The sequence below is a fragment of the Salmo salar genome, chromosome ssa17 (genome assembly GCF_905237065.1).
Source record: "Salmo salar chromosome ssa17, Ssal_v3.1, whole genome shotgun sequence".
NCBI classification, from domain to species: domain Eukaryota; kingdom Metazoa; phylum Chordata; class Actinopteri; order Salmoniformes; family Salmonidae; genus Salmo; species Salmo salar.
In genome coordinates this window covers 52,663,092-52,690,206 of record NC_059458.1, presented here as the reverse complement: position 1 = coordinate 52,690,206, position 27,115 = coordinate 52,663,092, and the positions used below count along the sequence as shown (strand labels likewise).

The following is a 27,115-nucleotide window of genomic DNA, read 5'->3' as shown; positions in this document are numbered from 1 at the left end:
AAATACAGTTTGTCTAAAGCACCCTTGAAGAGGAAGGTTGGAGAAAAAAAAGCAAGGCGTCAGTAGAATTGACCTGTCTAGTGTGTGCTCAACTGAAATACCCACTTCTCTGCAAATTACTAGGCTATTTGCATATTCATAATATCAATTTGAAGTAGAGGCAGGCGATGTGGAGTGTTCCTACAACCCGTAATTAAAGTTGACAAAATCAACATCAGATTACCTTTGGAGTGAATTAACTAGGAAGCCAGGTTTAACACTATGCATTAACGCTGCTTATGCACATGAAGGGAGAGAGAGAGAGAGAGAGAGAGAGAGAGAGAGAGAGAGAGAGCGAGAGAGAGAGAGAGGGAAAAAAGCCCTCTCCCTGTCAGATGAAATTGGCTAACATGCTGTTTACATATGGCAGAAAGAATGATAAAATGTTAAACATCTATCATCAACATCTAGACACGACTGATAGATATAGAGACAGGCTTGATTTCCCAGACGCGTTCAGGGTGAGATGAGAAGATGAAGCCGAAGCCCATGCAATGTACTCTGTGTCTGACAAGTACAAAACTCATAGGTACAATGGCTACCTACTCCTCTGCTTCAAGGCTACAACTGATGAAAGTCAATATGTCAGAAAGACCATTCAGAGCAGCTGGCAGCAGCATACTGTAGAAAAACAAAAACCAGAAGCACCCAGTTAAAAACACAAAAACAACACAACACTTTCACAGGTGTTTATTTTCGAGTGAAGGAGAAGGATAAGAGGAATAAGGGGAAAAAAACACCTCTCCTTCAGACGGAGAGTGACACTTCTTCCTCCCTGAGAATCATGGGGCCTTATTTTATTTTCCTGGTGCTTGCCAGTATCCATGACAACAGCTGCTTTGACAGGATGTGCATATGGCACTGCACTGCCAGCTGGTGTGAACAATGTTTGAACTAGTACATTGAGATGCTGAGCAAACAGGGGGAAGAAGAGAGAGGGAGAGAGGGAGACGAGAGAGGGAGAGAGCGAGAGAGAGAGAGAGGGAGAGAGAGAGAGGGACAAGAGTGAGATGGAGGGAGATAGAGAGAGGGAGAGAGGGTTGCCACGTCTTAACCCTCTGGGACAGCAGCCACCCCCCTGATCAATTATGAAAAGACAGAGCAAGGGGGCTGGGACTGGGGGCTGGGGAGGGCTGGGGCTGCCACAGTCTGTCTGCTGGAGGCTCACAGGAGCCAGACGTTTCTGAACTAAAGTAAACAAACACAATGCAGTGGCGCTGGGTTCTAACTTGCATTGATCTGTCTACCTCAGAAAGACGAGTCTCAGATTCAGTCTCAGTCTCAGCTGAAACCCACCAGTGAGGTGAGCCATGGCCTTAAACTTCACAAGACACTCAGAGACAGAAGGGGAGGGAGAAAAAAAATCACCAACATCTACCAGGGCTGGCAGTACAAAATCTGATACCGTCTGTCAGTCTTTCTACGCTTTGTTTGGGCTTTCAGAATGAGGAGAAATTACAAAATGGAGTTCAGATTTGAAATTATGTTTGTGTTTGTGTGACGGAGCAAATGTGAAAACAAAACAACTTTCCCGGCATCGAGACTTCCAAAAAATCAGTGCAGTATTAAAATGTGGCCCCAATGAATCTAATTTTGACAGTGAATTGGGCTACTTTCCGAAACCCACTCAAGTCCAGCACTGATGCCTGATTCACAATACCGTGCCAAACAGAACCATACCGAGTGGCTTGGGTTGGGTTTGCCCCTGTAGTGTGAATCAGGCAGGCTAGGAAGGCTTAATAAATGGCTGATGGATGCAACACAACAATTTACAGCAGGAGGAAATGTTTCTCTGTCCTTGGAATCAATACTGACTGTTTTCTGTTGAACTGTAGAAAACAAAGACAAGAAAGTCACTCAATACAACACAAGGGTCAGAAGTAAAGAGGAGGAGAACAGGACAGGGAATGAGACATTTTAACGGTGTGTCCGATATCGGCCCTGACAGCGATGCGACTGGGAGTGTACAGCTTCGGTCTATTCAAGCTTATTAGAGGTGAACTCTGGTCACAATCTAGAATTGTACTTTTTCCACGCACTCCGTATCAACACAGCCTCGCTCGAGTTTGTGACGCCTTAAACCGACAGAAACGTCATCGGTGTAGCCGAGGTTACGTTTCCCTTTCTGTCAGTATTTCTGAATATTCAGTCATTACTGGGGAAAGCAGCCATCCATTTTCAGCGTCGATTATAGACTTGGCCTAACTCCACACACACAGAGCTCTCTCCCCCTCTCTTCTCCGCCTGACTATACAAAGCAGAGGCATGTCAAGAAAAGTCATCAAAAGTTTTTGCTGAAGAGCCGCTCGGTGCGCAGACAAAACATACAGAGCAGTCCGCCTATTTAACCTGGGTTGCTATGCAGGGAAAATGACACCTCCTGTCTGTTAATGCACACACTGTATAAACAGAACAATGTCGCGCATTCTTGAGACGGCTGTAAAGGGGCCTGCGAAAGAGCTCTGGCTTTAACATAAATAACCAGGCACTCAGAACGGCATATTTGATGTTGATATCCATCGCCGAGGATAGAAGACAAAAAAAATAAACACAAAGACACACACACACACACGCACACGCACACACACACACAAAAGGCCACGGCTCCACCGACTGTGGACTCAGGGATCCTTAGGAGAATAAGATTCAGCCCAAATGGATGTGGTGTAATTGGTTTCAGATAGCCAGGTCAGGAGAAATGAATTCAGGCAACTATTATGCGAAACGGAGGGAGAAACTAGAATGTTTACACAGGCACTCCCCCCTGCTACATGAATAGGCGTGCAGAGATCACTGCAAAGAGGAGAGAGACAGACTAAAGAAACATATGTCAGCCATACTCTCCCCCCCCCCCCCTTCAGTCCACAGCCTGTGTTTAGACTTAATGCAGAGAGGTAATAAGGAACACATCACAATGCACCTTTGTGAGCTGGGCATTCCAACATCTTAAACAAGCATGAAATACATTAGCGGCTCGCCGTGACTGGCCACACCATTACAAATCCACAGATTGCTTATGGTGGCTGAGTGTTGGGTTATGGCCAGGGAGAAATAAGTCATCTGAAGGAATGCCACTCGTTCCAATACGTTTTCTAGTGACAGTATGAAATAAGCCCTGAAATCAGAATTATGGTATATCGAAAGGAACCGTGACATAGTGTTTGGATTGGGTATGTCACTTCCTGAACTGCACAGGTGGTGGAAGTTCTAGTCATTAAAGAGTGTAGGGTACTTATATGATGCTACTTCCTTAGTGTGTGTGTGTGTGTGTGTGTGTGTGTGTGTGTGTGTGTGTGTGTGTGTGTGTGTGTGTGTGTGTGTGTGTGTGTGTGTGTGTGTGTGTGTGTGTGTGTGTGTGTGTCTGTGTGTGTGTGTTTTAGCAGTAGGCCCCAGCCTCTGTGCGGAGCAGAGGGCTGCTGTTCAACAAGACTCTGTCATCCAGAACATCTCCGGGCCTGTTGACATGGCAGACTTGTCCAACTAGAGACCAGACACTGGGCTTATCTCCACTTACCCTCCCTTCACTGCTACCGGGAAACACAACACAACCCGCCCCGGAGAAAACAGACCGAGGAGGAGGAGAAAAAAAGACGAGTGCAACACTTTATCAAGCCAGGGGAGAGAGGGGAGTCGCATGCCATGGAAAACAAGGCACAAACAGTTTAAGCTGAACAAACAAACAGGGGCTGATTGGACTGTGGCCTGCAGGCGGTACGGCTGCAGGAGATAGCATAGGAGGACCTGGCACTACACAGCAACGTACTGACACCACATTGCGTTATGTAAGTGGATTCAGGATAGAACAGAGGCTTCCTTGGAGGGGCTGGTGGCATGAAGAGAGGGATAAAACATTCTACACAGTTCATGAATGCAGAAGTGGACGGACTTTCATGAAAACAAGCAAAGTGTGACCTGGGATCGTTGGGAGCGATGGAATTGGAATCTTGTTGAAGTCTTTCACTGGATCAAACAGTAAAAAAATGCATGAATGACATCTGCATACAAAGTGTGTGGTGTATTCTGTACCCCAAAATCGTCCAATTAGTCTGACACAGGACCAAAGCATCTGTCTGGTTGTCTGGTGTATCCTCATATTGATTCCCCTAACTGAAGTGACTTACTAGCAGGAGTAGAAAGATTCGTATCCCTTTCATAAAAGGTCATCCAGAACAGTAATGCACCAGTGGCTTCAACAATACCTGGCAGTGTTTCCCTTATCACCCCCAGCTCCACAAAGCCATCCCAACACAATACAGTGGGATCCGCCTGCACTCTGCTTGACTGGCTCCTCAGAAAATAAACCATTACTGGAAAATAACGACACCGTTAGACTGGAGTTACAGAAACAAATTGTAGCAGGGTCGGAGTACACAGAACCATGGAGCGGAGAGCTCGACTAAGGCCCAACAAACAAGAGGTAAACAAAAGTCAGTGAGTTGGTGAATCAGCATCGGAGGGAGGGGGAGAGAGAGTTCGCACAGATAAATCATGCCATTATCTCATACTGGGAAAAAATAGCTGTGGAATCAGAGGTTAGTGTTTTTCTATGGTTGTTGATGATATAGGGACACACCGGGACCCCCCCCCCACACACACACACTCCTGAGCAGTAGAGGAGAGGGAGAGGATGTGGGAGTAATGAGCATTTTTATGTATGACTCAATAAATCAACAGAGTCTGCAAAGGTGGAGGGAGCGAGGGAGAGAGGGAGCAGTCCGTTGAGAATCTGCTTCAGCCACAGGACAGAGAGGAGAGCTAACCAGCAGAACAATGGGCTTCTGTGTGCTGCTCTGGTCTGCTCTGCTTCCTCCGTCTGGGGCCACGACTCACTACCAACACAACTAAAGTCTCTCTCTCTATGTCCGTTCCACACTCTCTTTCTACGTCTGTTTCTTCCTCTCCCTCTCTATCTTCAGCCGCCCTCTCTCTTACTCAGTGATTCTCGCTCTAAGAATTCCTTTCATTTTACACACATCAATCTCACAATCAATTTCTTTCTTCCCTTCTTTCTCTCTCCTCCATTTCTCTCTGTGTTTATTGATCCTCTAGATTAAGAATCCCAGGGCAAGGGATTGTAACACACAAACAATGGAAATTATTTCAGGGTGTGCTTATTTGCCTTCCCCTTGCATCTATTTGGCCTGCGCCTGTAGACAATTATGCTTCCCCAGCCCCAGACTCAGGTGCTAATAACGAAGGACAAATAGAATCATATGTGTAAACTTCTCCCTCTGATGAAAATTTATATTAACTTTCTGCCACTGTAAACAGAGCCGGCATAGCTCAGCCCTCCCCAGTGAATTGTAAGACGAATTCAGGCATTGCTACCCCAGGAAGCTGTGCACTTATAGGGGAAAGGGGGGAGAAAATATGGAATCCTGCTCCATTGTGTAACCTCACACTTATTTTTCCAGCTCGGGAGAGAGACAAAACATGGGTCTGCTCAGCCCATCAGTGGAGAGGAGAGAGAGAGAGAGAGAGAGAGAGAGAGAGAGAGAGAGAGAGAGAGAGAGAGCTCTATTCTGTCTATCCGCCCTGGAGGAGAGAGAAACAGTGCCAGCAATAACACACCAAACAGAGCGAGCCTGCCATCGTTCACTGCAAACACAAACATTCATACACTTCCCACCTCCTGCAGATACTGTCATGGATATTCCGTGCAAATACAAGGAAATCTTGTCTATGGAGCGAGCATAATAGTTTACAGCTTGCCAGCAACCTGTGAGGTGAACTTATACACCACATAAAATACACCGCTGGGAACAAGTTAGAAAAACACCTACAAACCACCTGACATTGTCTCGATGCATCTATTCCCTGTTTCTTCCCTTCTGAAATTCTATTTATCCCGCTTCTCTTCTGGTGGCTTTAGTAAAGCCTTCACTTTCAACTGCAGTATATCACTGGGTTTAGATAAGGTGACTCACGGACCATTCGCAGTTCTTTTATCTGCTCGTCTTAGGGAAGTCCTTTACAGTCCAACAACTGAACGCTACCACAATCTACTATGAAAAAGAGAAGAGACTGCCTTTCACTTACACCTGAGGGAGGTGTGTGGGGAGAGAGTGTATGTGTGAGTGTACGTGTGTGCGTGCCTAGTGTGTGTGTGTGTGTGTGTGTGTGTGTGTGTGTATACAGTATATGTGTTGGGGTGTGTGTGTGCATGTGCATGCCTGTGTGTTTGCCTGCACCCCACCACTCCTTAACGGTCCAGGCACACACTTGATTCGCTTGATTCCCCTTTCAAGTGATTATGATCCATCTCCTTTTTCACAGTTCCAGACGGCTGAACGTCACACAGTTGGAAGAATACCTACTATTAAATGTTGCATTAAAAGCATCTACAGTTCATTTAGAGCAGGGCCAACCAGTGGAAAAAGAAAAGCACTCTGGAAAACTGAGCTTGGAGGGCAATGGATTGGAGCTAAAACGTATGTGTTTCCGGGAGCTAGGGGACGGCAGAATGAAGTTGTTTTCCACCATCAGTGTTCTGTTTGTGTCTGTCTTCAGTTACTAAGAGGCTCACACAACAAAGTGGATGGCCGGAGGCTATGAGCTTTCTGACTACGGCACAGGAGAGCAGGGAACCTTTCAACGGCATCGACAGAAGATCATGTGTTTGTGCAGGATGTCAATACCAATACACATGCCTAAAATGATACGCACGCACGCAGGCACGCAGGCACACACACACACACACACACACACACACACACACACACACACACACACACACACACACACACACACACACACACACACACACACACTACACTGCCAAAAACCTTGAGTCATAAAAGGACTGTTAACAAAATCCTATTGAAATGAAAATATGCAATATGAGAGTAAAGCTTCACCACATCCAAGCACTGCCAAAAACCGGCCTGGCCCCATATCTGAATGTGTTATGAACTAACTATCCTTGAGCTTGATTGTGTGTTTAATCTCACCCATTTAACACCCATCATTACCAAATCACATTGATACACCACTAGTGCTTATGGACCAAAGTGGACTTAACCAGGAATCACATACTGTCTATGAAGGACAACAGCATCTTAGGTAGATTGAGGCCTTGTCTCTTCCCTTCCACAGAAATTGAGCTTTTAGATAACTGAGCTAATCAGCTCCAGTGTGCTTTGCTGTAGCCAGTTGGTCACACCCCCTCGGAGGCTCTCATGCTGCAGGTCAATAGAGTGCGTCTGGCCCTGGCAGAGGCTCAGGTTGTGTGGTAAGTCTTACCTCCGGGGTCGATTAAATGCCACTCTGACCTTAGTTGTAAATGAAAACCTTAATGACTGCATGGCTAACCCAATAGCCATTGGGCTGAGTGTGGAGCTAGGCTAGTATTTTGCATGGGCTGGAATAGAGAGCGCACACAGCAGTTGTATTGGGCTAGGCTGTTTCTCATGTTTGTAGCCAATTCAATTGGCAGTGCAAGGAGGAATGAAGCAGTCCTAAACTTTATTAATCTAGCTTTCCTGACACTACCAAACAATGGCGGCACAAAGAACAAGGAAAAAATTCAGAAGATAACACTCCGTACTGATTCTCTCAGCACACCTTCACCTAGGTGACCAGAAAGTGGTTGCTTTCTGTTCGATTACCTGGGTCCTGTGTTGTCATTAGCCTCTATGGGAAGAGCCTCCAGCCCATCCAAGATGCCAGGGTGATGGATCTCCGGGGCCCAATCTCAATGAACGCCCGGTTCCCCCAAAGATCACTGAAGTTAATGGCCACTACATCTAGCCGTGGAGGGTCAATGCATCTCCGTCAACTGTTTCCCTGCTTATGGAGTTACGCTTTCAACACCTCCTTCTCTTCACATACCATCCCCACCACTCTATCTCATCCAGTTGTCTTGTGAATATTCCAATTACTCCGTGTGTCTGACCTTTAAGTGAGCTGCGATAGATACAGTTATCTTCTCCTCTCTGACACGCCGCGTCTATCAATCAGCGTCTTGCCTGCCTGCCTGCCTGCCTGCCTGCCTGCCTGCGGTGGAGGGAGGCTGAGAAGTGGAGGATGGCTGGGAGGGAGAGAGGAGGCAGAGCTATGGCTCTGGAAGCGCTATCCCCGCACCGCTCTGACTACAGGAGAGTTGTGTATGACTAAGGTGGGAAGTGAGATGAGCACAAGCCCCATAGATAAAGATGTACACACACACCAGTGAACACATCTGCAGGCATAGACACAAGCAGTCACAGATGGTCACACACAAACACACACATGAGCGCACACAAACACACACACACACACAGTGGTGGAAAAAACAACATGAAATATATTTGTTTCAGACCACAACCTGGCTGACTATACCCTTGCTTCCATAAACAAAGCCCTTTTTCAATTTTTCAACGGCATCCTATAACACGCTTATAAGAATAACCTCCTAGCGTGAAAAAAGTCATACTTCTTTAGTTTCATTCTTTTCCTCCCCTTTCCAAAGGGCTAATCTACATCTTTCATTGAATCAAGAATGGAAATTCAGGAGAAATGCTTCTTTTTCAATTTCATGCTGAAGTAGCTCAAGTTAGTGGATGTAATTTCTCCTAACAAGAAAATGTATCACTGTGTCGCTCACTTAGTGTGTCCATGTGAGAAGCGGGGGGCTTTTTGCATTTTCAATTTTTTTGGGGGCTTTGATAAATGTGCCAAAAGCACGATCACTCCCTCCACAGCACTCCACACAAGGCCGGCACAATTACACTGGTTATTAAAAAAAACCTCCGACTTGAATCTACATCAAAAAGAAATGACAGATCATTTATAGCAAAGGAAGGAGCTACTGCATAGAAATAGATCAAGCGGAAGGGGGTGTGATTTCATACTCTAAGAGTGTCAATCCTCAACATTGTTCAGATGATCATACATTGTATATCATTGATGTTATTGAACCTATAACACAGTTAAAGTTCGTACAGGAAGTGATAAACATGCTGCTATGTTGAAGTCTGAAATTTAGGTAATCAACTGTGGAAATGTGGATGATAAAAACTTGTACCAAATAAGCAATATTTCTGCACTCTAAAGACATTAACAAAAGCCCATACCTCGTTTGGGGTAAAAAATGTGACATTTGAGCAAATTACGATGATCATTTTCATAGGGAATTGGATGATGAAGTCCAAACAGGTGAAAGTGAATGCATAAAGCAGCACTATCACCGAAACAATCCCACGCATGGCCAAGTCACTCAGCTAATGTATATATATCATGTAAACTTCTGATAAATGCATATGCAGAAACAATCAAATCTTCCCATTTTTATTGGTGCCTCGTGCACAAAGACTCAAGCGTGAAACCCAATATCAGCTTAGTGTCAACTCGAGCATGAAGCGCTGCTACGCATACCACAAAGCATGTTCTGCATATGCTCATAGACTTCCCTTATCAGGCTGAAAGAACGAAGCAGCTTTCCACTGCTATCACTGATCAATTCAACCCCAGTTAAGTTGTCCCAGTGCAGGTACATAACCAGTGGTTAGGGCCTTGATGAGGACTGGCAGGCTGCAGGGGATGGGGAACAGAGAACAGCTTCATTAGAGGGTCTGTCTGGTCTGCAAGGCTGGGGTACTTTGCTGTAGGTCTTCAACTCTTACTTCCATTTGTCCTCCCTTAAACTGGGGTGAGACCAGACGAGAGGAGACGGGAGAGACACCCAGAATGGCTGATGAAGTGATGAAGACATCCGAGCCAGAATGACAGGAGAGGAAATGGAACGGGAACGTCTGCAGCTAAGGCCTCTGGACCAATAAGGGGAGCTTCAAACGAAAGCCCGCTAGTGAGAAAGGCAGACCGTAAAGCCAGAGCTAAGTGACATGTATGTCTGTTTGAAAAAGCCTCTTGTGTATTTGGCGAGGTGAGGCCCGGGCTTATTTACTGGGTTTGTTAGAAAGGCCTGAAGAGGAGAAGAGCAGCCGGCTGAGAGAGGAAAAAGGCCCCTACTACATATACATACAATGTTAGCCGGGAGGCTGTGGGTGGAGGATGAGCATCTCTTCCCTAGAAGGCTTACAGCCACAGCTTTCAGGGGGGAATAAACCATTCACATATTCAGGAGGAATATTCTGTTTGGAGTCAGAACACCTGATAGTGTTCGTGCATAAAAAGCAGAGAATGCTAGCTGACATCTGGTGTTTGGTCCATGGACAGTGGAAACAGTTGGGGTTAAGAAAAGGACTAAGGACCGCGGACACTGGAGCTGCCTACTTCTAGTCATCCCATTTAATCAGATTTTAATATTTGTTTCAGGAGGGAAGGAAAAACAACAACTGCAAGGCAGGCGTTTTGGACGCTGATTTGTGACTATTCATGGCTAAAGCGGAGAGAAACTGTAATACTAGACATGCTTGTTAAATTCACAACGCTCCAAAGCTGCCTTCTAGCAAATCCTGCCTCTTGGTTGTCAGCTTAAGACGTAGGACATATGCATATGTGTTATTTCTAAGCTCTGTTAAATGGATAGCGGTGTCGCAGGCTATCAAACGTCTAAGCCACTTGCTTTGGGGAATCGCTTGTGTAAGGCAAGCAGCAATGTATTCGTCTCTACAACTGCATCTTTAAGGACGTTTTTTTCCCCTCCTTCCCCCCAGCAAACTCTACATCACGAACCCAGGCATAATGTAAGCACCTTCAGTGACTGGCCCCTCCACCTCGCCGTATTAACGACCTGCTAGTCTATTGTTAGTCAATGACAGGGGAGTGGCAACAAACAATGACAGAATGCCTGTTTCAATACAATTATTGTGAAGGGGTGAACAATCTGAGATGCATTCTTAGAGAGAAGAAAAAAAGCCATCTGCAAATAAATGATTGTTGGGCATTGAGCTGTAGCAATAGCCGGGGGCTTACGGATCCAGGACTATGGATCGAGCACTATTTATTTCCCGGTCGTAGGGAGCGGAGCAGGGCGGTTTAGGAGGCATAAAAGGAAATGAGTTGTGAAGTGGCCATTGATCCTGACCTGCACTGGCTGGCTGGGTCTTATTTATAAAGCGAGGTTAACCCTGACTCTAATCACTGGCTCTAACCCACAGCAGTCCTAGCAGCACTCTAGCACTATGGAGTGAGATGAATGCTGTACTACTACTACATTGGATGTAGCCTACACTAACTCTGATCTTGCTAATGCTAAGTACCATCACATCCCATAATAATATGGCACCTTCAGAAATATAATGTTAACTATTTTTTGGACCTCATCACCACATGTTCTCTGAGAGAGTGGCAGCTCGTCATGAGGTGTGTGTGTGTGTGTGTGTGGGCAGCGATACCGTTGGTGACATGGTGGACACACTCTCCTCCCCCTCCCCCTAGCCTGCTGTGTTCCACCTGTGATGCATCTCAACCCGCACAGCACTCACATGCGCACCGCTCACACACCACTCCCCTCACAATTGCACCCAGCTGCTCAAGCATAAAATGCTCATAAGTGTTTGTTTCCAGCAGATTTCTCTCCTCTCCCTTTCTCTCTCTCTCTCTCTCTCCTCCGCTCCACCATCCCCATTTCTCTCTCTATCTTCCTCGTCTCTCTTTCAAAGCCTTGCAGCTTGACATTTCCGTGGGTCTCAGGAGACCGGGACGTGAAATGGAGTTACTGCGGGAGCCACACTGTAAATTCCACGAAGCCACATGTAACGTGTCTTAAACACAGATGGACAAAAAAAGAAGAAGAAGCGAGGGGTGACTAGAAAGATAACAGAATAATACTCCTGTTTTGTCTGGGGAGGGGAGCAAACAGCAGCAACGTCGTCCTGTCTGTCATTCACATCCTATATCTTGAGTGTCATCGACATAGAGGGGAGACGGACGAACCTATATGTCAGGCTGTATGTGCAGTACTTCAGAGACCGTCTGGGAGATAGTAGTGAAATGTTAGAAATTAAATGTATAGCTATACCCACTATAAATAAGTGGGGCATGGAGCAGGAAGACACAGGCCATCCTTTGACTGTGGAAACTGTGATGGAGAGAAAAAAAAGAAAGACGTAAGACATAAACTGTGGGTCCCTGTCAACTTTCCGCCTTTCAAACCGACACTCTTATCTCCATTTAGAACGATGACTACATACAGTAGCCTTCTCTTTCAAACGGTTCATATTTCAAGAAGAAAGCCTTTATCATAACCTGACTGAAAGCATAGTGTAGTCTATAGTAGGCTGGTGGTGAGGTGTGTTATTTACACACTCGAGTCGGGCCAGTCTTGGCCTGTAAAGATAAACCTAATGAGGTTCTTTGTGTAATAGTGCAAATGAGAGTCACCTCCCTCACCGGGCTCCAAAGGGGAGAGAAACAGGGTGATTAGGCCTCTCAGTTATGCTCAAGGGCAATGCCCAGATTTGCATCTGAGGGGGGAGAATTCTTATTTTTGTTTGTCCTGATGAGCTAGGATGGAGCAGATAGATTCAGCATCACGTCACAGTGACTTTTTAATGTAGCACTGCCACCTCCACCTCCACCATTTTCCCTATAGGCAAAGACCCAGAATATGGATTGTGAGGACAACAGAAGCCCTGGCAAGCTGTTGTGTACAAGCGTCTTGAGCCTGCATCCTCCTGACTGACAGTAATTAAAACTCCCAGTGGCCCCTTGCACACCTGATACACACACACACACACACACACACACACACACACACACACACACACACACACACACACACACACACACACACACACACACACACACACACACACACACACACACTCAGAGAGAGAGAGAGAGGTCTGTTTATTAGGTGCTGATGGGGGAGCTCTCTGTCATTAGTAATGCAGCAGTAGATGGAGAGTGTTTACTTGTGAAAACCAACAAGCCGAGGCCCAGACACACTAAGTGGCTGTTTAAACTCTGTTCGCAGTAAGGAACGTGTTGACGTTCCCATAATGTATATAACACACATTTGCCTGTTCACAAACACAGTAGCACTGGAACAGCAGACGGAGCCACAGTGGCACTGGAACAGCAGACGGAGCCACAGTGGCACTGGAACAGCAGACGGAGCCACAGTGGCACTGGAACAGCAGACGGAGCCACAGTGGCACTGGAACAGCAGACGGAGCCACAGTGGCACTGGAACAGCAGACGGAGCCACAGTGGCACTGGAACAGCAGACGGAGCCACAGTGGCACTGGAACAGCAGACGGAGCCACAGTGGCACTGGAACAGCAGACGGAGACACAGTGGCACTGGAACAGCAGACGGAGCCACAGTGGCACTGGAACAGCAGACGGAGCCACAGTGGCACTGGAACAGCAGACGGAGCCACAGTGGCACTGGAACAGCAGACGGAGACACAGTGGCACTGGAACAGCAGACGGAGCCACAGTGGCACTGGAACAGCAGACGGAGCCACAGTGGCACTGGAACAGCAGACGGAGCCACAGTGGCACTGGAACAGCAGACGGAGCCACAGTGGCACTGGAACAGCAGACGGAGCCACAGTGGCACTGGAACAGCAGACGGAGACACAGTGGCACTGGAACAGCAGACGGAGACACAGATGTGAAAAGACACCTTGTGTTGCTTTGTGTTTTGGGAGTTTTATTTTATTTTATTTATTTTTTTTACAATTGGCCAAATAAACATTTCCCAAATATGGAAATGCACAACTTTAAATAGCTCAAATAAAGCCATTAAATCCATTGAGAAAGTTTGGAATCCTTTCCTTTTGCAGAGCATCAGGTACTGGTGACAGATAAACTGGTATGGGACAGCCAGGGGACTAAGAGCTGAGACGAATGGATCTGGCCTCCGTACATAACAGGACAGTTCATCTGAATAAAATAAATATTCAGTCATCCATTCTCCTGATAAGGGCCATATAGATTATAGGCCACTGTAATCAACTAACCGCTCCGTTAAAGAACATTATGGTATGGATCCAGCAGATCGATGCAGAGCACCATGTATACTCATTTTTATCACATATTAATACATTTGTACGACCGCAGCCTTATAGATTGATTTAATTAAAGGAAGAAAAAAAACATGAGAGCATTTCTGAGTGCTTTTATCATCATGGTTTTGCATAGTAATTAGGCTGTATGGAACATTTACGACTGTGTGGCTACCTGGGCCTAACTGGCAAATTGCAATCAGATACACAGGACATCTAATCTACAATCTAAAATCAAATTAGGCCTATTTAGGGGAGACCTTGGGAATATGGTGATGAGAGGATGACATAATGTGTGCTTGAAATTCAATTGTGACATGGACGTATTTATTATTCAGGAAGGCCTACTACGTGGCAATGGCTTTGACCTTAGCAATCAACCTGTTTAGTGAAATGTTTTTAATCCCTTCATATTAATGCAAACGTAAGCATGGAAATCATCTGAAGGCTATCTTGTTTTTTGATCGGGGAATAATTCTTTTTTTTTTTAATGTACACATGTAAATCCCATTTTTTTTCTCTCCCCTTCTTTTGGCCAAAAAGTTAAAAAGCTCTCGTGTACATGCTGATGTGCGTCCTTCAAGGAAAGCAACACAAAAAAGAGAAAACGCTAAAATGGCATCTTGCTAATTATAGCTGGAGGTGGTGTGTTGCGATGACTGTGGAACAGCTGAACCCAAAGGGACAGTGGAGAATTAATCAGTGCTTATTAACCATCCTCTCTAGCACCATGATGAGAGAGGGGAGATTCTATCAGCTCCCTTTATGCCCACTGGAACACTCAATGTCATTCCAAATACTGTATGTCAGAAAATTAAACCCTGGCTCTCTTCAAAGTGCTGGAATACACTTAGATAAGCATACGCATGTACATACAGTACAGCACAATCCATGCTGTGAGTATGGAGAAAAATCAGCACATACCTAAATCCCGTTAAAACACACACACACACACACACACACACACACACACACACACACACACACACACACACACACACACACACACACACACACACACACACACACACACACACACACACACAACCCTTTATACCAATCCACTAACCACTCATAAACAACTGTAAGCTTATGCTAACCAATGCTAACCAAGGTAGAGGTATCCTCTCCATACAGACAGACCAGACCAGAGGGAGAGTGATGTGAGCCCAGAGCCCAGAACAGGAAGTGTGTGAAGTTAACAGCACAGGGACTCTGTTTAAAAAGCCTCAGGAGACCTGTTAGCTGGACCACTCATTTCAATGTGTCTGTCTCGCCACAGAAATAAAGCTGCTCTTTACAGGAGAAGATTGTCACATCCCTCCACATTTCCCCTTCACAATGTGTCCGTCTCAACGACTTAACTAGATACTTTATGCTTACGTTGCTCTTTCCCTCCGTGGCTCTCTTTTACGGCTTCAACTTCCTTTGTCAGTAAATTAGTTTCTGACTAAAGTTCTAAGATCTGTTCTCGTTGCCTTAGGTGTGCGTTTTAGATTTAAGCGATTTAAGTGTTCGAAAAAAAATGGTCCTTGTGAAATAATAACATAATACATAATTCTAATATAATAATAAAATATTCTAAAAAAAATATATTACTTAGTAAGTATTTAAAATGGCAGTGAAATAAAAAATAAAAAATAGATGACTATTGTTTCTACTGTTATGACTACACACTCCCGAGACTAGTGAAGGAGAGCAGAGAGATTTCCAGCCCGATGCACACAGGGCCCTATAGTACGATATAGGCCTATGGTGAGATATACAGTGAGTATGTATCTGCAGTCCTCCACAGTAGGACAGGTTAAAACATAAAAGAATAATGAGAGAAGGAGAGAACTGACCCCAATCAGCCGTCTGCAGGGAGAGAGACAGGCAGTGTGATGATGAATAGGGGGTGAGGCGATGGTGTCGTGATGCTGTTGTAATCACCAGCTGGAGCATCGGGGGTGGTGCAGGGCTGGGGCAGGGGGGTTAGGTGGGGTGTAGGAGGGCCGGGGGAGGACTGCAGGACATGCTTCATTCTGCTACACTGGCTGCACCCCCATCCATCCGACACGCACACACACACACACACACCGGCACGACTTAACCACAGGGCTTCAGCTGCCTCCACCAGCATGTGCGTACACACACACTAACATGGACACACACAGACACAAACTCACACATGTAAAAATATAGAAACATCCTCAAAGCAACAAAATAAACACAGTTACAAGTAGACAACACACACAAACACACACTCGCAGGGTTCCATACACAGAAGCAACACGCGGCGAGGGGCCCCCTAAGCACAGCCCGACCTCTACTGCTGCTCTTTTGGCAAACTGTCAAAGCCATCATTCTCCATGAAAAGACACGAGCACTTGACTCCTCTCCCCAACAGCGCCTGACTCTCACAGCTCCCACACAACAGCCCCAGTCACGTTTAAATATCCCACAGCAATCAATAAAATAAACACCATCAACAGAAAATGTTATAAAAACGCACTAAACAGTTACACAAAAAATGTATGAATTCTTTGTTAATTCCACAGGCCAGATGAGAGACAGCAGTCAGAACAGAGAGCATGCAGAAGTGTGTCCCGGTCAAAGGTTTGCCTCCAGGGGCTGTGGCAGAGTAGAGTGGACGGCTATAGGACCGAGTTAGGAGGCCCTCTGGTGGCTACAGCTGAGCCACGGCTCTCAAACCCACACACAGGGCGTGCGCACACAACGGCAGCGCCAGCCGGCGCTCTCTCACACACACACTCAAATAGCCTCAGCTGAAGTGTGCTCTCAACACAGCACACACACAAATATCAATAAAAACACACTAAAACACCAGCAACAACTACACAACCTCTAGACAAGTAGTCCTCAACAGCAACATGTCAAAATCAAAAACATAAATGCCCAACCACACAATAAACAACTATCAATAAAAACAATCATAAACACACGAATAAATCCATAAAATAAAAACACAACTTTATTTCTATACTAAATGCACAGTGTCATCTCCAAAAAAGTAGTGTCTGTCCTATCAGTACAAGCCCTGTGCTAGCAGTTAGAGCATTGTGATGTGCAGGAGAAACACAACTTACCTGCTGTTGTTGGAGATGCAGCAGCTCGACTGTGCTTACTTCGCTGCTCGTGTCACCGCTTGATCTTCCATCTCTACTGCCAGCATCTAATTGGCTGCATAGGCTGCTCAGGCTGCTCATTCCATTTTGACTCATTGAACTGTTGCTTATTGTCTCTGTGGCCGACTCCTGCATCATGACTTAAAACCTAGAAGTGATTAAGAGGCACCAGTTAAGGCTCTTGTTACAACCCTTTTCTTCTCTTTTCATTTTTTTCTCCCTCATTTTTTTTAATTTTTTTTTTAAGCTTCCATTATTACCTCTGCAAATGAAAGCATTTAAGAGGGGGAGGGGGTGATGCAGGAGGAATGATGCATTCATTGTGTAAATGAAGCAATACAAAGAGATGCATGTCCTCTTGGTCTCGTTGTAAAGGAGGGTAGAGTCTAAACGTGGTAAGTGTTTTAATCACTAGAATTTAGGCACAAATAGGGCCTCTGCTGCACTACGCCCATGTTGGGAATATGTGTGTATAGGACACTTGATTTATGATGTATTATTTAAAAAAAATACAGAAATACTTTTTCTAACGGACGTATAAAAATACATACAAATACACACGCAGTCAGACACACACATGACCACACAAGCACACTTTATTTCTTTGACATGCTCACTCACTCCTTGATATACCCCTCACCCTGTCTAGGCACACACAGACCCTCCTAAACTATTCCCCGTCTTGATTCTGTCAGGATTTTAGTGCGAGTCTCACATGAACAAAGTTGCTTAATGACGCACAGCTAATCATGCAAAATTAAAATGTGGGACAGGAGGGGGAGGAGGTGGGAGGTCCAAATCACATGGTATCACCCGGTGATAAATGATGTAATAGGCTTCCTCTTCCTTAGCTGTGTCTAAATAAAATGTGCCTCCGAGGCTTCCATAGAGAAAAAGCTCATATGTCACATATTGGCAACAAAAAAAAAATCTCTTTGTTTTTTAATCAAACCTCAAATATTCATTTATTTTGGTGACATTTAAAACATTTACTGCTGTTCTCCACGGGACACAATTAAACTGGTCCATGGGCAAATAAATGTAAGGTATTGAACTAATTTCACCAGCTTCTATTAGATATGAAAAGCTGAGACGAAGAAGAGAAAAGAAGCAAAAAAATATCACGAATATCACTAATGATTGTGCTAAAAACAGCATAAATTATGCATATTACCTCCTCTCCTGTAATCCATTTAAAAAAAAAAAATCATTTCCCTGCATAAATGCTCTGTACCTTGGTTGGAGCAATGAGGAGTCCTGCCCAGGATCAGTGGAAATCCTCACAATAACTAAAATAAGTCGAATCACACTGACTGACCCAACACAACACACTGTTCGAGGTGTGTTCTGCATCTCTAATACCACTCTGATGGGGCTTCTCTATTTGACAGCCTCTCCATAATTAGCATATTCATTAAGGTTGTACCTAATTATTCAAATGTATCATTTTTGGGGATTCATATTTGAGTTTCCCTTCAATAAAATATAATGTCTATAACATGAATATAGTCTGTATGCAATAATGATATTTCAAATCGTTATGTATGGTTATTCATATTCAAATAATATCCCTTCTTATATCTGTGGTGGTACAGTACAGCCCTCCTCCCTTTCTAAGATCAAATACACCAATTGTGTCACATGCATAGGCTGAGCAATTAATACTAAGTTTTGATTCAAAGCATCCTGTACCATGACTGATTTTGAGAGATAATGCTGATAATGAAATGCTAAACACACCCACTCACTCACATATATACATGCATGCCTGTGCACAAACGTACGTGCTCATGCACAGTGAACACACATACACAGACACAAACATGCACAAGCACACACACAAACAAACACACACACAAACACACACACACACTACACATTGACCTTAGTAGGGATACTCTAACAGCACCTAATGTTTCCTCATTAACTAACATGTCTCCCTCTTCATCATGTAGCAAAACACACAACACTGGCCATCTCTATCTGGTGGGAATACTGTCAATAACAGGACACATACAGGTTAAAATGCCCCCAATCTGACTACTGAGGTGACACGATGGGGTGTCATTTCAGATTTGCCCATAGACTGTATGCCAATCCGCAGTGTCTCTTTCTTGAGTCAAAACACAGATTCCATCTCCGTGTATGATACAATGAGCGCCAAAAGAATTGAGACAGTGAATTTTGTTGTTGTTTTGGCTCTGTACTCCCAGTACTTTGGATTTGAAATGATACAATGACTATGCGGTTAAAGTGCAGACTGTCAGATTTCATTTGAGGGTATTTTCATCCATATCGGGTGAACTGTTTAGAAATTACAGCACTTTCTGTACATAGTCCCACAATTTTAGGGAACCAAAAGCATTGGGACAAATTCACTTGTATGTGTATTAAAGTAGTCGAAAGTTGGTCCCATATTCCTAACACACAATGATTACATCAAGCATGTTGGATGCATTTGCTGTTTGTTTTGGTTGTGTTTCAGATTATTTTGTGCCTAATATAAATGAAATCATGTATTGTGTCATTTTAGAGTCACTTTTATTGTTAATAAGAATAGAATATGTTTCTAAACACTTCTACATTAATGTGGATGCTACCATGATTACGGATAATCCTGAATGAATCGTGAATAATGATGAGAGGTAAGCATGTCTTGGGGGTATGATATTTGTGTGTCACTGTATTATTTAAAATTCGAATTACTGGAGTACAGAGCCAAACAAAAAATAATGTGTCACTGTCCCAATACTTTTGGAGCTCCCTGTATATGAAACAGCAGCACTCTAGTCTTCAAGAGCCTGAGAACTATTTCAGACACCAAACGTGACCACCAACTCTGACGCCAATTTGTTATCAATTCACAGTTCAGGTAACAAAACAGATTATGTTTCTAACATAACCGCATTCTCACATCAGTACATGCCATTAGAATGACTGGGCCAGGCTGTGTAACTGTGTGATGAGGGGCAGACCCAGCCACAAAGCCAGCTAACAGCAGACAGTCTTTAAAGGATGTCCAGGGTGCAGGATAAACAGGATACAGGCAGAACAAACAGGAGCAGGAGTTACACAGAGCAGGGTGACAGCTGCTCCGGCCACAGTAAATAAGCAGTGAACAAGACGTGCTTATGAACAAACACTCCCTGTTAAAACCTTAGTGGTGAGAGGGAGAGAGAGAGAGAGAGAGAGAGAGAGAGAGAGAGAGAGAGAGAGAGAGAGAGAGAGAGAGAGACAGAGGGAGGGAGAGAGGGAGGGGGGGGCAGCGAGAGACAGAAAAGGAGAGAGCCTGAGAGGGGGGCAGAGAGGGGGAGAGAGAGAAGAATAGAGCATGAAAAATAAAGAGAGAAAGAGAGAGAAAGAAAAGAAAGAGAGAGAGAGAAAGAAAGAAAAGAGAGAGAGAGAGAGAGAGATTTGAAACATCAGATTTGTACATCGTTACAACACTGTATTATGACATTTGTAATGTCTTTATTCTTTCGGAACTTCTGTGAGTGTAATGTTCACTGTTAATTTTTATTGTTTATTTCATGTTTGTATATTATCTACTTCACTTGCTTTGGCAATGTTAACATATGTTTCCCATGCCAATAAAGCCCCTTGAATTGAATTGAATTTAGAGAGAGAGAGAGAGAGAGAGAGAGAGAGAGAGAGAGAGAGAGAGAGAGAGAGAGAGAGAGAGAGAGAGAGAGAGGAGAAGAACATAGTGAGAGGGTAAGACTGGCATAATGTGTGACACCCAAACCAGTGATGAATCTCAGCCCAAGAAACACAAAGCAGTAGCCGAGATCAGGCGACTAATAAGTATTCAAATTAGGCATACATTTTACATGCCCAATGTTTAAAATATTCAGAGAAACACCGCCTGATTGCCTTTACTAGGATTTTATGAACATTCTAATGGAGATTTTTTTGGGGAAGGGCGATGGATGCGAGGAAAACTTGAAGATATATGAGGGAAAAATAAGGATATTTTAATGACATGTTAATACAATGAGAAGCATTACCTAACTCAACTTAAAATTGGGGATTTTGAAATTAAACCAATTAGATGTTTATTAACCCACAAGACAGGTTCAATTTACTATATGTAATTTACTTGAAAATTATTAGTAATTTTTAATTTTTTAAGAATTGGAATGAGAAATTTGGTTAAGAGAAAGAAACCTCTCTCACCTATCAAATGTTGCTTAAACGAGAAACAAGGGAGAATCATATTGTCATTTAAATCAAGGAAATGCAAAATATTAATACAATATCCATCTTAATCATGACAACGGTATAATTTCTGCCTCCTCCACAAAAATCTGTGCATGTGTCTAACCGATGATAATGATAATGCAGATATATGCTAATCATATTCCGAGAGATCAGATGGTGCTTTAACCTTAATGACAGCGGTGAGACAAATTAATTAGCCATCTAAAGGCAGCATTCAAATCTGCCAATTAGAATGTCAATTAGATCCACCCTGGCTGCAGACCACAGAGAGAGGATCTGACTATAGCGGTGACTGGGTGACTGACAGAGAGTCAGGGCTCACTGTACACATTGAGAGAGATGGATAGTGACAATGCATGGCACCAGAGGGTAAGTGTGTATTGGTGTGTGTGTCGTGTGTGTGACACGCTTACGTGTGTGTGTGTATATGTGTGTGTGTGTGTGTGTGTGTGTGTGTGTGTGTGTGTGTGTGTGTGTGTGTGTGTGTGTGTGTGTGTGCGTGCGTGCATTGGGCCTACATGTGTGTATGTCCATCGCAGGTCTTCCCCTATGTTCTACACCCCTCGGGGCTACCAACCAGTCCGCCCTGGGATCAGCTTGTCCTAGAAACAACTGGGCCGGAAGCATCCAGCCCTCCACCCTCAGTAACAATATTTACTGGACTAGCGCTATCCAGAGTCTATGGGCTATGGAGGAGTTGAACAGTGCATGAGTGAGTGAATAAGGCTCGGGGATGTCTGCCTTGTCTGTGTGTTTGACATCCCTTAAATTGGTAGTGTCCTGCATTTTAACACACCAGCTATTTGACGCCATTTTCTCAAGCCATAATCTTCCAATGAGGAGTGCCAGATCACATATTATATGAATCAGTTACACAGACACAGACTGTATTGCCAGCGTAATTTACTGGTAATACTATAGGTGTACAGCTAGGGAGGGAAAGATAATAGTCATACAGTGTTTAAGGGGAGATAGTGAGAGAAAACGGAACTCTTTATTTTATCTGTCTGCGGTCAAAGATCACGGATGACTTCAACGTCCCTATTACGGGGTCTGATAGAAAGAGAATCATTTCGGATACAGTGCGAGAGACACATTATTTGCAAATGTTTAAAGTAACTTCTCTTTGTGTCTAATTCCCCCTGTAACGGTACCTTGCTTGCTATTCCTCTCCGGCTGAGTAAATGTTTGCTCATGAATCTTACGCCGTGCAAATCTGTCTTTTCCATCAGGTGAAGAATCCCAGACAGAATCCTGACAACACATTCAGGGCTGAGATGGTGAATTTGTAGTGAGACTACTGATGTGGGAGGACAGAGACAATTCACACACACACACCCATGCACACACACAGACGCATGCACACACACACACACACACACACACACACACACACACACACACACACACACACACACACACACACACACACACACACACACACACACACACACACACACACACACACACACACACACACACACACACCTTTCTCTAACAGCCCCTAATGTTTCCTCATTAACTAACATGTCTACCTCTTCATCATGTACCAAACACACAACACTGGCCATCTATCTAGATGTACTGTGTTATACTGTCCCCTATTTGACACATAAAGGTCTCTATCTGCCCCAAAATTGAACTGAGGTGGCAGGGTGTCACATATGCTGCATGTTCAGCTATATAGTGCATGTTCCCTATATAGTGCACTACTTCGTAGTGGACTTTGTAGTGCACTATAGGGAAAAGGGTGTCATTTGAGATTTGCCCAGGATTCAAATAGCCTGAGTGTTCAGGATTCCACTCTGCAGTGTCCTTCTACAGTCAGGAACACGGGTCCATTCTCACTGTGCCTGCATGATACTGTATATGAAACAGCACTCCAGTCTAAAGAAGCCTGATGACTATTTCAGAAACCAAAACGTGACCACTAACTCTGTGATCCAAGAAGTCTATTCATTATCAGTTCACAGTTCAGGTAGTTGGAATTCTTACATTCAGTGGAAAAATAATACAAAAATTACATTTCACCGTCTGTTGGCTCCTTCAGTTCAGATCAAGTCAAGATATGGATACCATTTAAAATAATCACAAATTCTGTGCTCCAGTGAAATTAATTCATCATTGCCATAAGTTACAACGCATTCAAAATAAAGAAGTGCCGGGCCCTGGCTATGCTCAAATATTTAACACTTAAGATTGCTTAATAAATCAAAATGCCAGATATCACCCACTTAAAAACACTGGCTTTGAGCTGGTACTTACAACATGATAACACCAACCCTGAGTTGAAATAACAATCTAAAAAAAGAAATAAAACAAGTTTTATTTCATTTGAACGTTACCACTCAGCTCGTTGCTTACATAAACCCTTAAATATGACCAAGATGCTTGTTTGTACTTGAGGTGTAATTCGCAAGCAAAGCTCTCGCTCCTCGCAGCCCAAGGAAGTTACTGTGGTTTATTGCTACCTCTCCCGGAGCCCTAAGCAGTGAGCCAGGATCAGGGAGAGAACAGCCACTGGTAAAGTTCTGTTCAACACAGCTACACTAGTGGAGATTAAGTATAGCCAAGCCAGAGCAGACCTAGCCGCTTCCGAAAATAAAAGCTTCCTTTTTGGCACTGAAGGAACACCATAAAGAGCATTTATTTCTAAAACCTGTGTATAATGGTAAGGGTTTCTCTTTCAGATAAAGGAATTTCAAAGTGACTCACAACGGAACGAGAAGATGAGATTGCTTTAGGGGGAGAAATCATATTTACAAAATCAGGGGTTGGAAAAAATGAAAAGGGGATGAATATGTAGGAATAATAGACTTATCTTTTTTAGGATTAACATTATTCTCTGAAACGGTATCACACGTCATTATCGGCAGCACAATGAGACCATGCTCAGAAAACCTCAGTCATATTTCAATTCATCATTTTAGCTGACAAGAAATAGTCGTTCCCAGTCATTCTGTGGAGAGAATGTTCAGAACTTAATTCTGTTCTGTTTACATTAAGAAGACGAGACAGAAAGAATGAGATGAAGGGGAGAGTACGCAAGTGTGTATAAGTGTCTGGGAGCGTGTGTGTGTGTGTGTGTGTGTGTGTGTGTGTGTGTGTGTGTGTGTGTGTGTGTGTGTGTGTGTGTGTGTGTGTGTGTGTGTATTCTGCCAACGTAACCAAGGAAGTCTGCACTGTACTAAATGTCTTAAAGAACATTTAAATAATTTATATTACACAGTGTCTTACTCTACAGTTTGATTCTCCATTAAGACAATGTGCTTAAATATACAAAACAATGGCTAACGATTCCAGTTAATTATCCAATTGGTTACAAATCACCTTAAATATGAAAACACTCTATATAAATCAATGATAATAAATAAAAAGTTTTAAAAAAGTGATAAATATTCAACTTGGTCTTTAATTTTATCTGAGATTAAAATCCATTACATTCTTTAGGTTTCCAGAGGTCAATGGGAGATTTACACCTGTCTTCTCTCTCTGGGTCTGTAATACACAGTAGCATTGACGGGAGGAGGAGAATCTAAGTCATTATGTGTGGTTAGTGCGTACGTTCTCCTCTTAAGCTCTTCCCATATAATTTACATTTTACCCATCAAGCACCTCCTTCTGCGAGGAGGAGGAGGAGAAGGAGGAGGTGGCACCAAAGTGGGCGACCACAAGCAGACAGTGACGAAAGCTCATCAAGCTAGGCCCTCATTTGCATTTTGGGGAATTCCCATTAATTAACTTAGCCCACCTAATCACGAGTAATTGACCTATAAAAGAGAAGGCCCCATTGTCTGCTCCAATCATATCTACAGAGACGGAGCAGCAGCGTTGTGAAGCAGGGAAGAAATAACTTTCTTCGGTGGCTGGAAACCTGTACGTCCATTTATCTCCCAGGGACTATTTACCCAACTCCTCCGACGCATATTTCATCTCTCGTTGCATTGTTCTGATGTGATTATCTGTCGTGACATGGTCTACTTTTGTTGCTGGGGCCCGAGATAAAACAAGCTGTGAGATGAGATGGACTCCCTGACTGATGCAAGCAACAGAGAGGTGCCTACAACTTCTTCTGAGGGAAGGTGAGGGGGGAACAGAGGAGCTAATGACGGTAAAGCGGACAGAGGGACAGCGGGCAGAGCTGCAGCGAGGAGAGAGGGATCCAGCCAGAGTGATACAGAGACATAGCTCATTGTGACGTTTGCAGTTATTTCTGGCTGATTAGGGTCATTATGTCCCCGGCCTGATTTATGTTGTCATTCCCCCTCACCAGTCCTGCATCGATAGATCTTAATGAATTGGTAAATAAGGGTGAAGATTACACTTGACAAGACCACAACATTTCTCATTCATACCGAGACAAGATTTATGTAACCAATTAGGTCCATAACAGGGGACATTGGTCAGGAGAAAAATCATCTTTCCAGAAGAAAATGGCCAGTCTAACCCTGGACAAAACAGATAAAAGGGAGTCTTTAACAGTGGCTTAGTCACACACCAAGCAGCCAGCTGGAGGTCTCCAAACGGAGATCACTCCTGCCCCTCTCCGGATTTTAGGAACTGATTTAAAAAATACTCCCCGCTATAGCTACCCACCCCACTACAGTACCAGCTACAGCTACTTTCCATTTTAAACACAGCCAGCTAATCACTATAGCTACCCACCCCACTACAGTACCAGCTACAGCTACTTTCCATTTTAAACACAGCCAGCTAATCACTATAGCTACCCACCCCACTACAGTACCAGCTACAGCTACTTTCCATTTTAAACACAGCCAGCTAATCACTATAGCTCCATCTGCATTATGTCTAAACCATAGATTATGGAATCAACAGATACAAAATTAAGCTCTCGCCCGACAAAGGATCCACTTTGATGTGCAAATGTAAATTCAAGGAGGTACTTCCCCCCCTCCCTCTGGCCCCCCCAAAAAAGAAAAAAAAATACAAATCAATCGTTTCTACCGAGTCTTCACTTAATGTTTGATAGGTTCATTGAAGAATAATTAGCATTTTTTTCCAATTATTTAATTTCCACATCCTACAATTCTAGGAATCAGTTGGCACTCTCTTTTGTCATTAGTAAAAACGGATAAAAGCGCTGATCATCAATAGCCAACGACAGCCCGGGACGACCCAAAGGGCGGGAGTGAACAGAGGTGGAAAATTACAGCAAAGTGATACCGGAGCCTCCTCATTTCAGCTCTCCCCTTCAAGCACATGCAAATGAGCGTGGTGCCGCTTAAATGCATCATTTACGTGGATAATAGCGGCATCATCATTACGGGACTCAAATTAAATTACATCACAATTAGCATAACAAAGTGATTGGTTAAACTTTCAAAACAAATACCCAGTTCTGCTAATGAACAGTGTTAATTGGCCACGGTGCATTCTAAATAAAACATGTAGGTAAACATGTGTTTTACTTAAACAATTTTAAAATTCATTGTTTCTGAGAGACACAAAGAGAGAGAGAGAGATAGAGAAAGAAAGAAAGAAAGAAAATGGAGACAGGAAAAAAGCTCCAAAACAGAATATCGCCAGGGGGATTTGTAAGCTGAAATATAAAACGTGTAGCATTTCATTTTATTGCACTAAATAACCTATTATATTCAGGACTCTGGAGAACAATGTAAATTATCTGCCTTCAAAATGGAGTTGGGCCAATTCTCCACGTGAACTAATCACATAGCTCATTATGCATCTGGGTATTAAATTATGAAGAGGAAGCCTATCCGCATTCCAGCACAAAGACCTATGAAATGTTAATAATATGCTCACAATAGCCCAATACCATGCTTTACTCCATGTCATGAATATTTAA

At 43.8% G+C, this 27,115-nt stretch overlaps 1 protein-coding gene across 1 annotated transcript in view; it reads right to left on the bottom strand.

Moving 5' to 3' along the window:
* Positions 1-27,115, bottom strand: part of LOC106576095 (forkhead box protein P2-like) — a 109,906-nt gene that overhangs the window by 44,792 nt on the left and 37,999 nt on the right. Inside the window, 1 exon segment of the mRNA XM_045699701.1 lies at positions 17,026-17,212. Within this exon segment, the coding sequence (XP_045555657.1) occupies positions 17,026-17,202 (177 nt within the window). The 5' untranslated portion in view covers positions 17,203-17,212.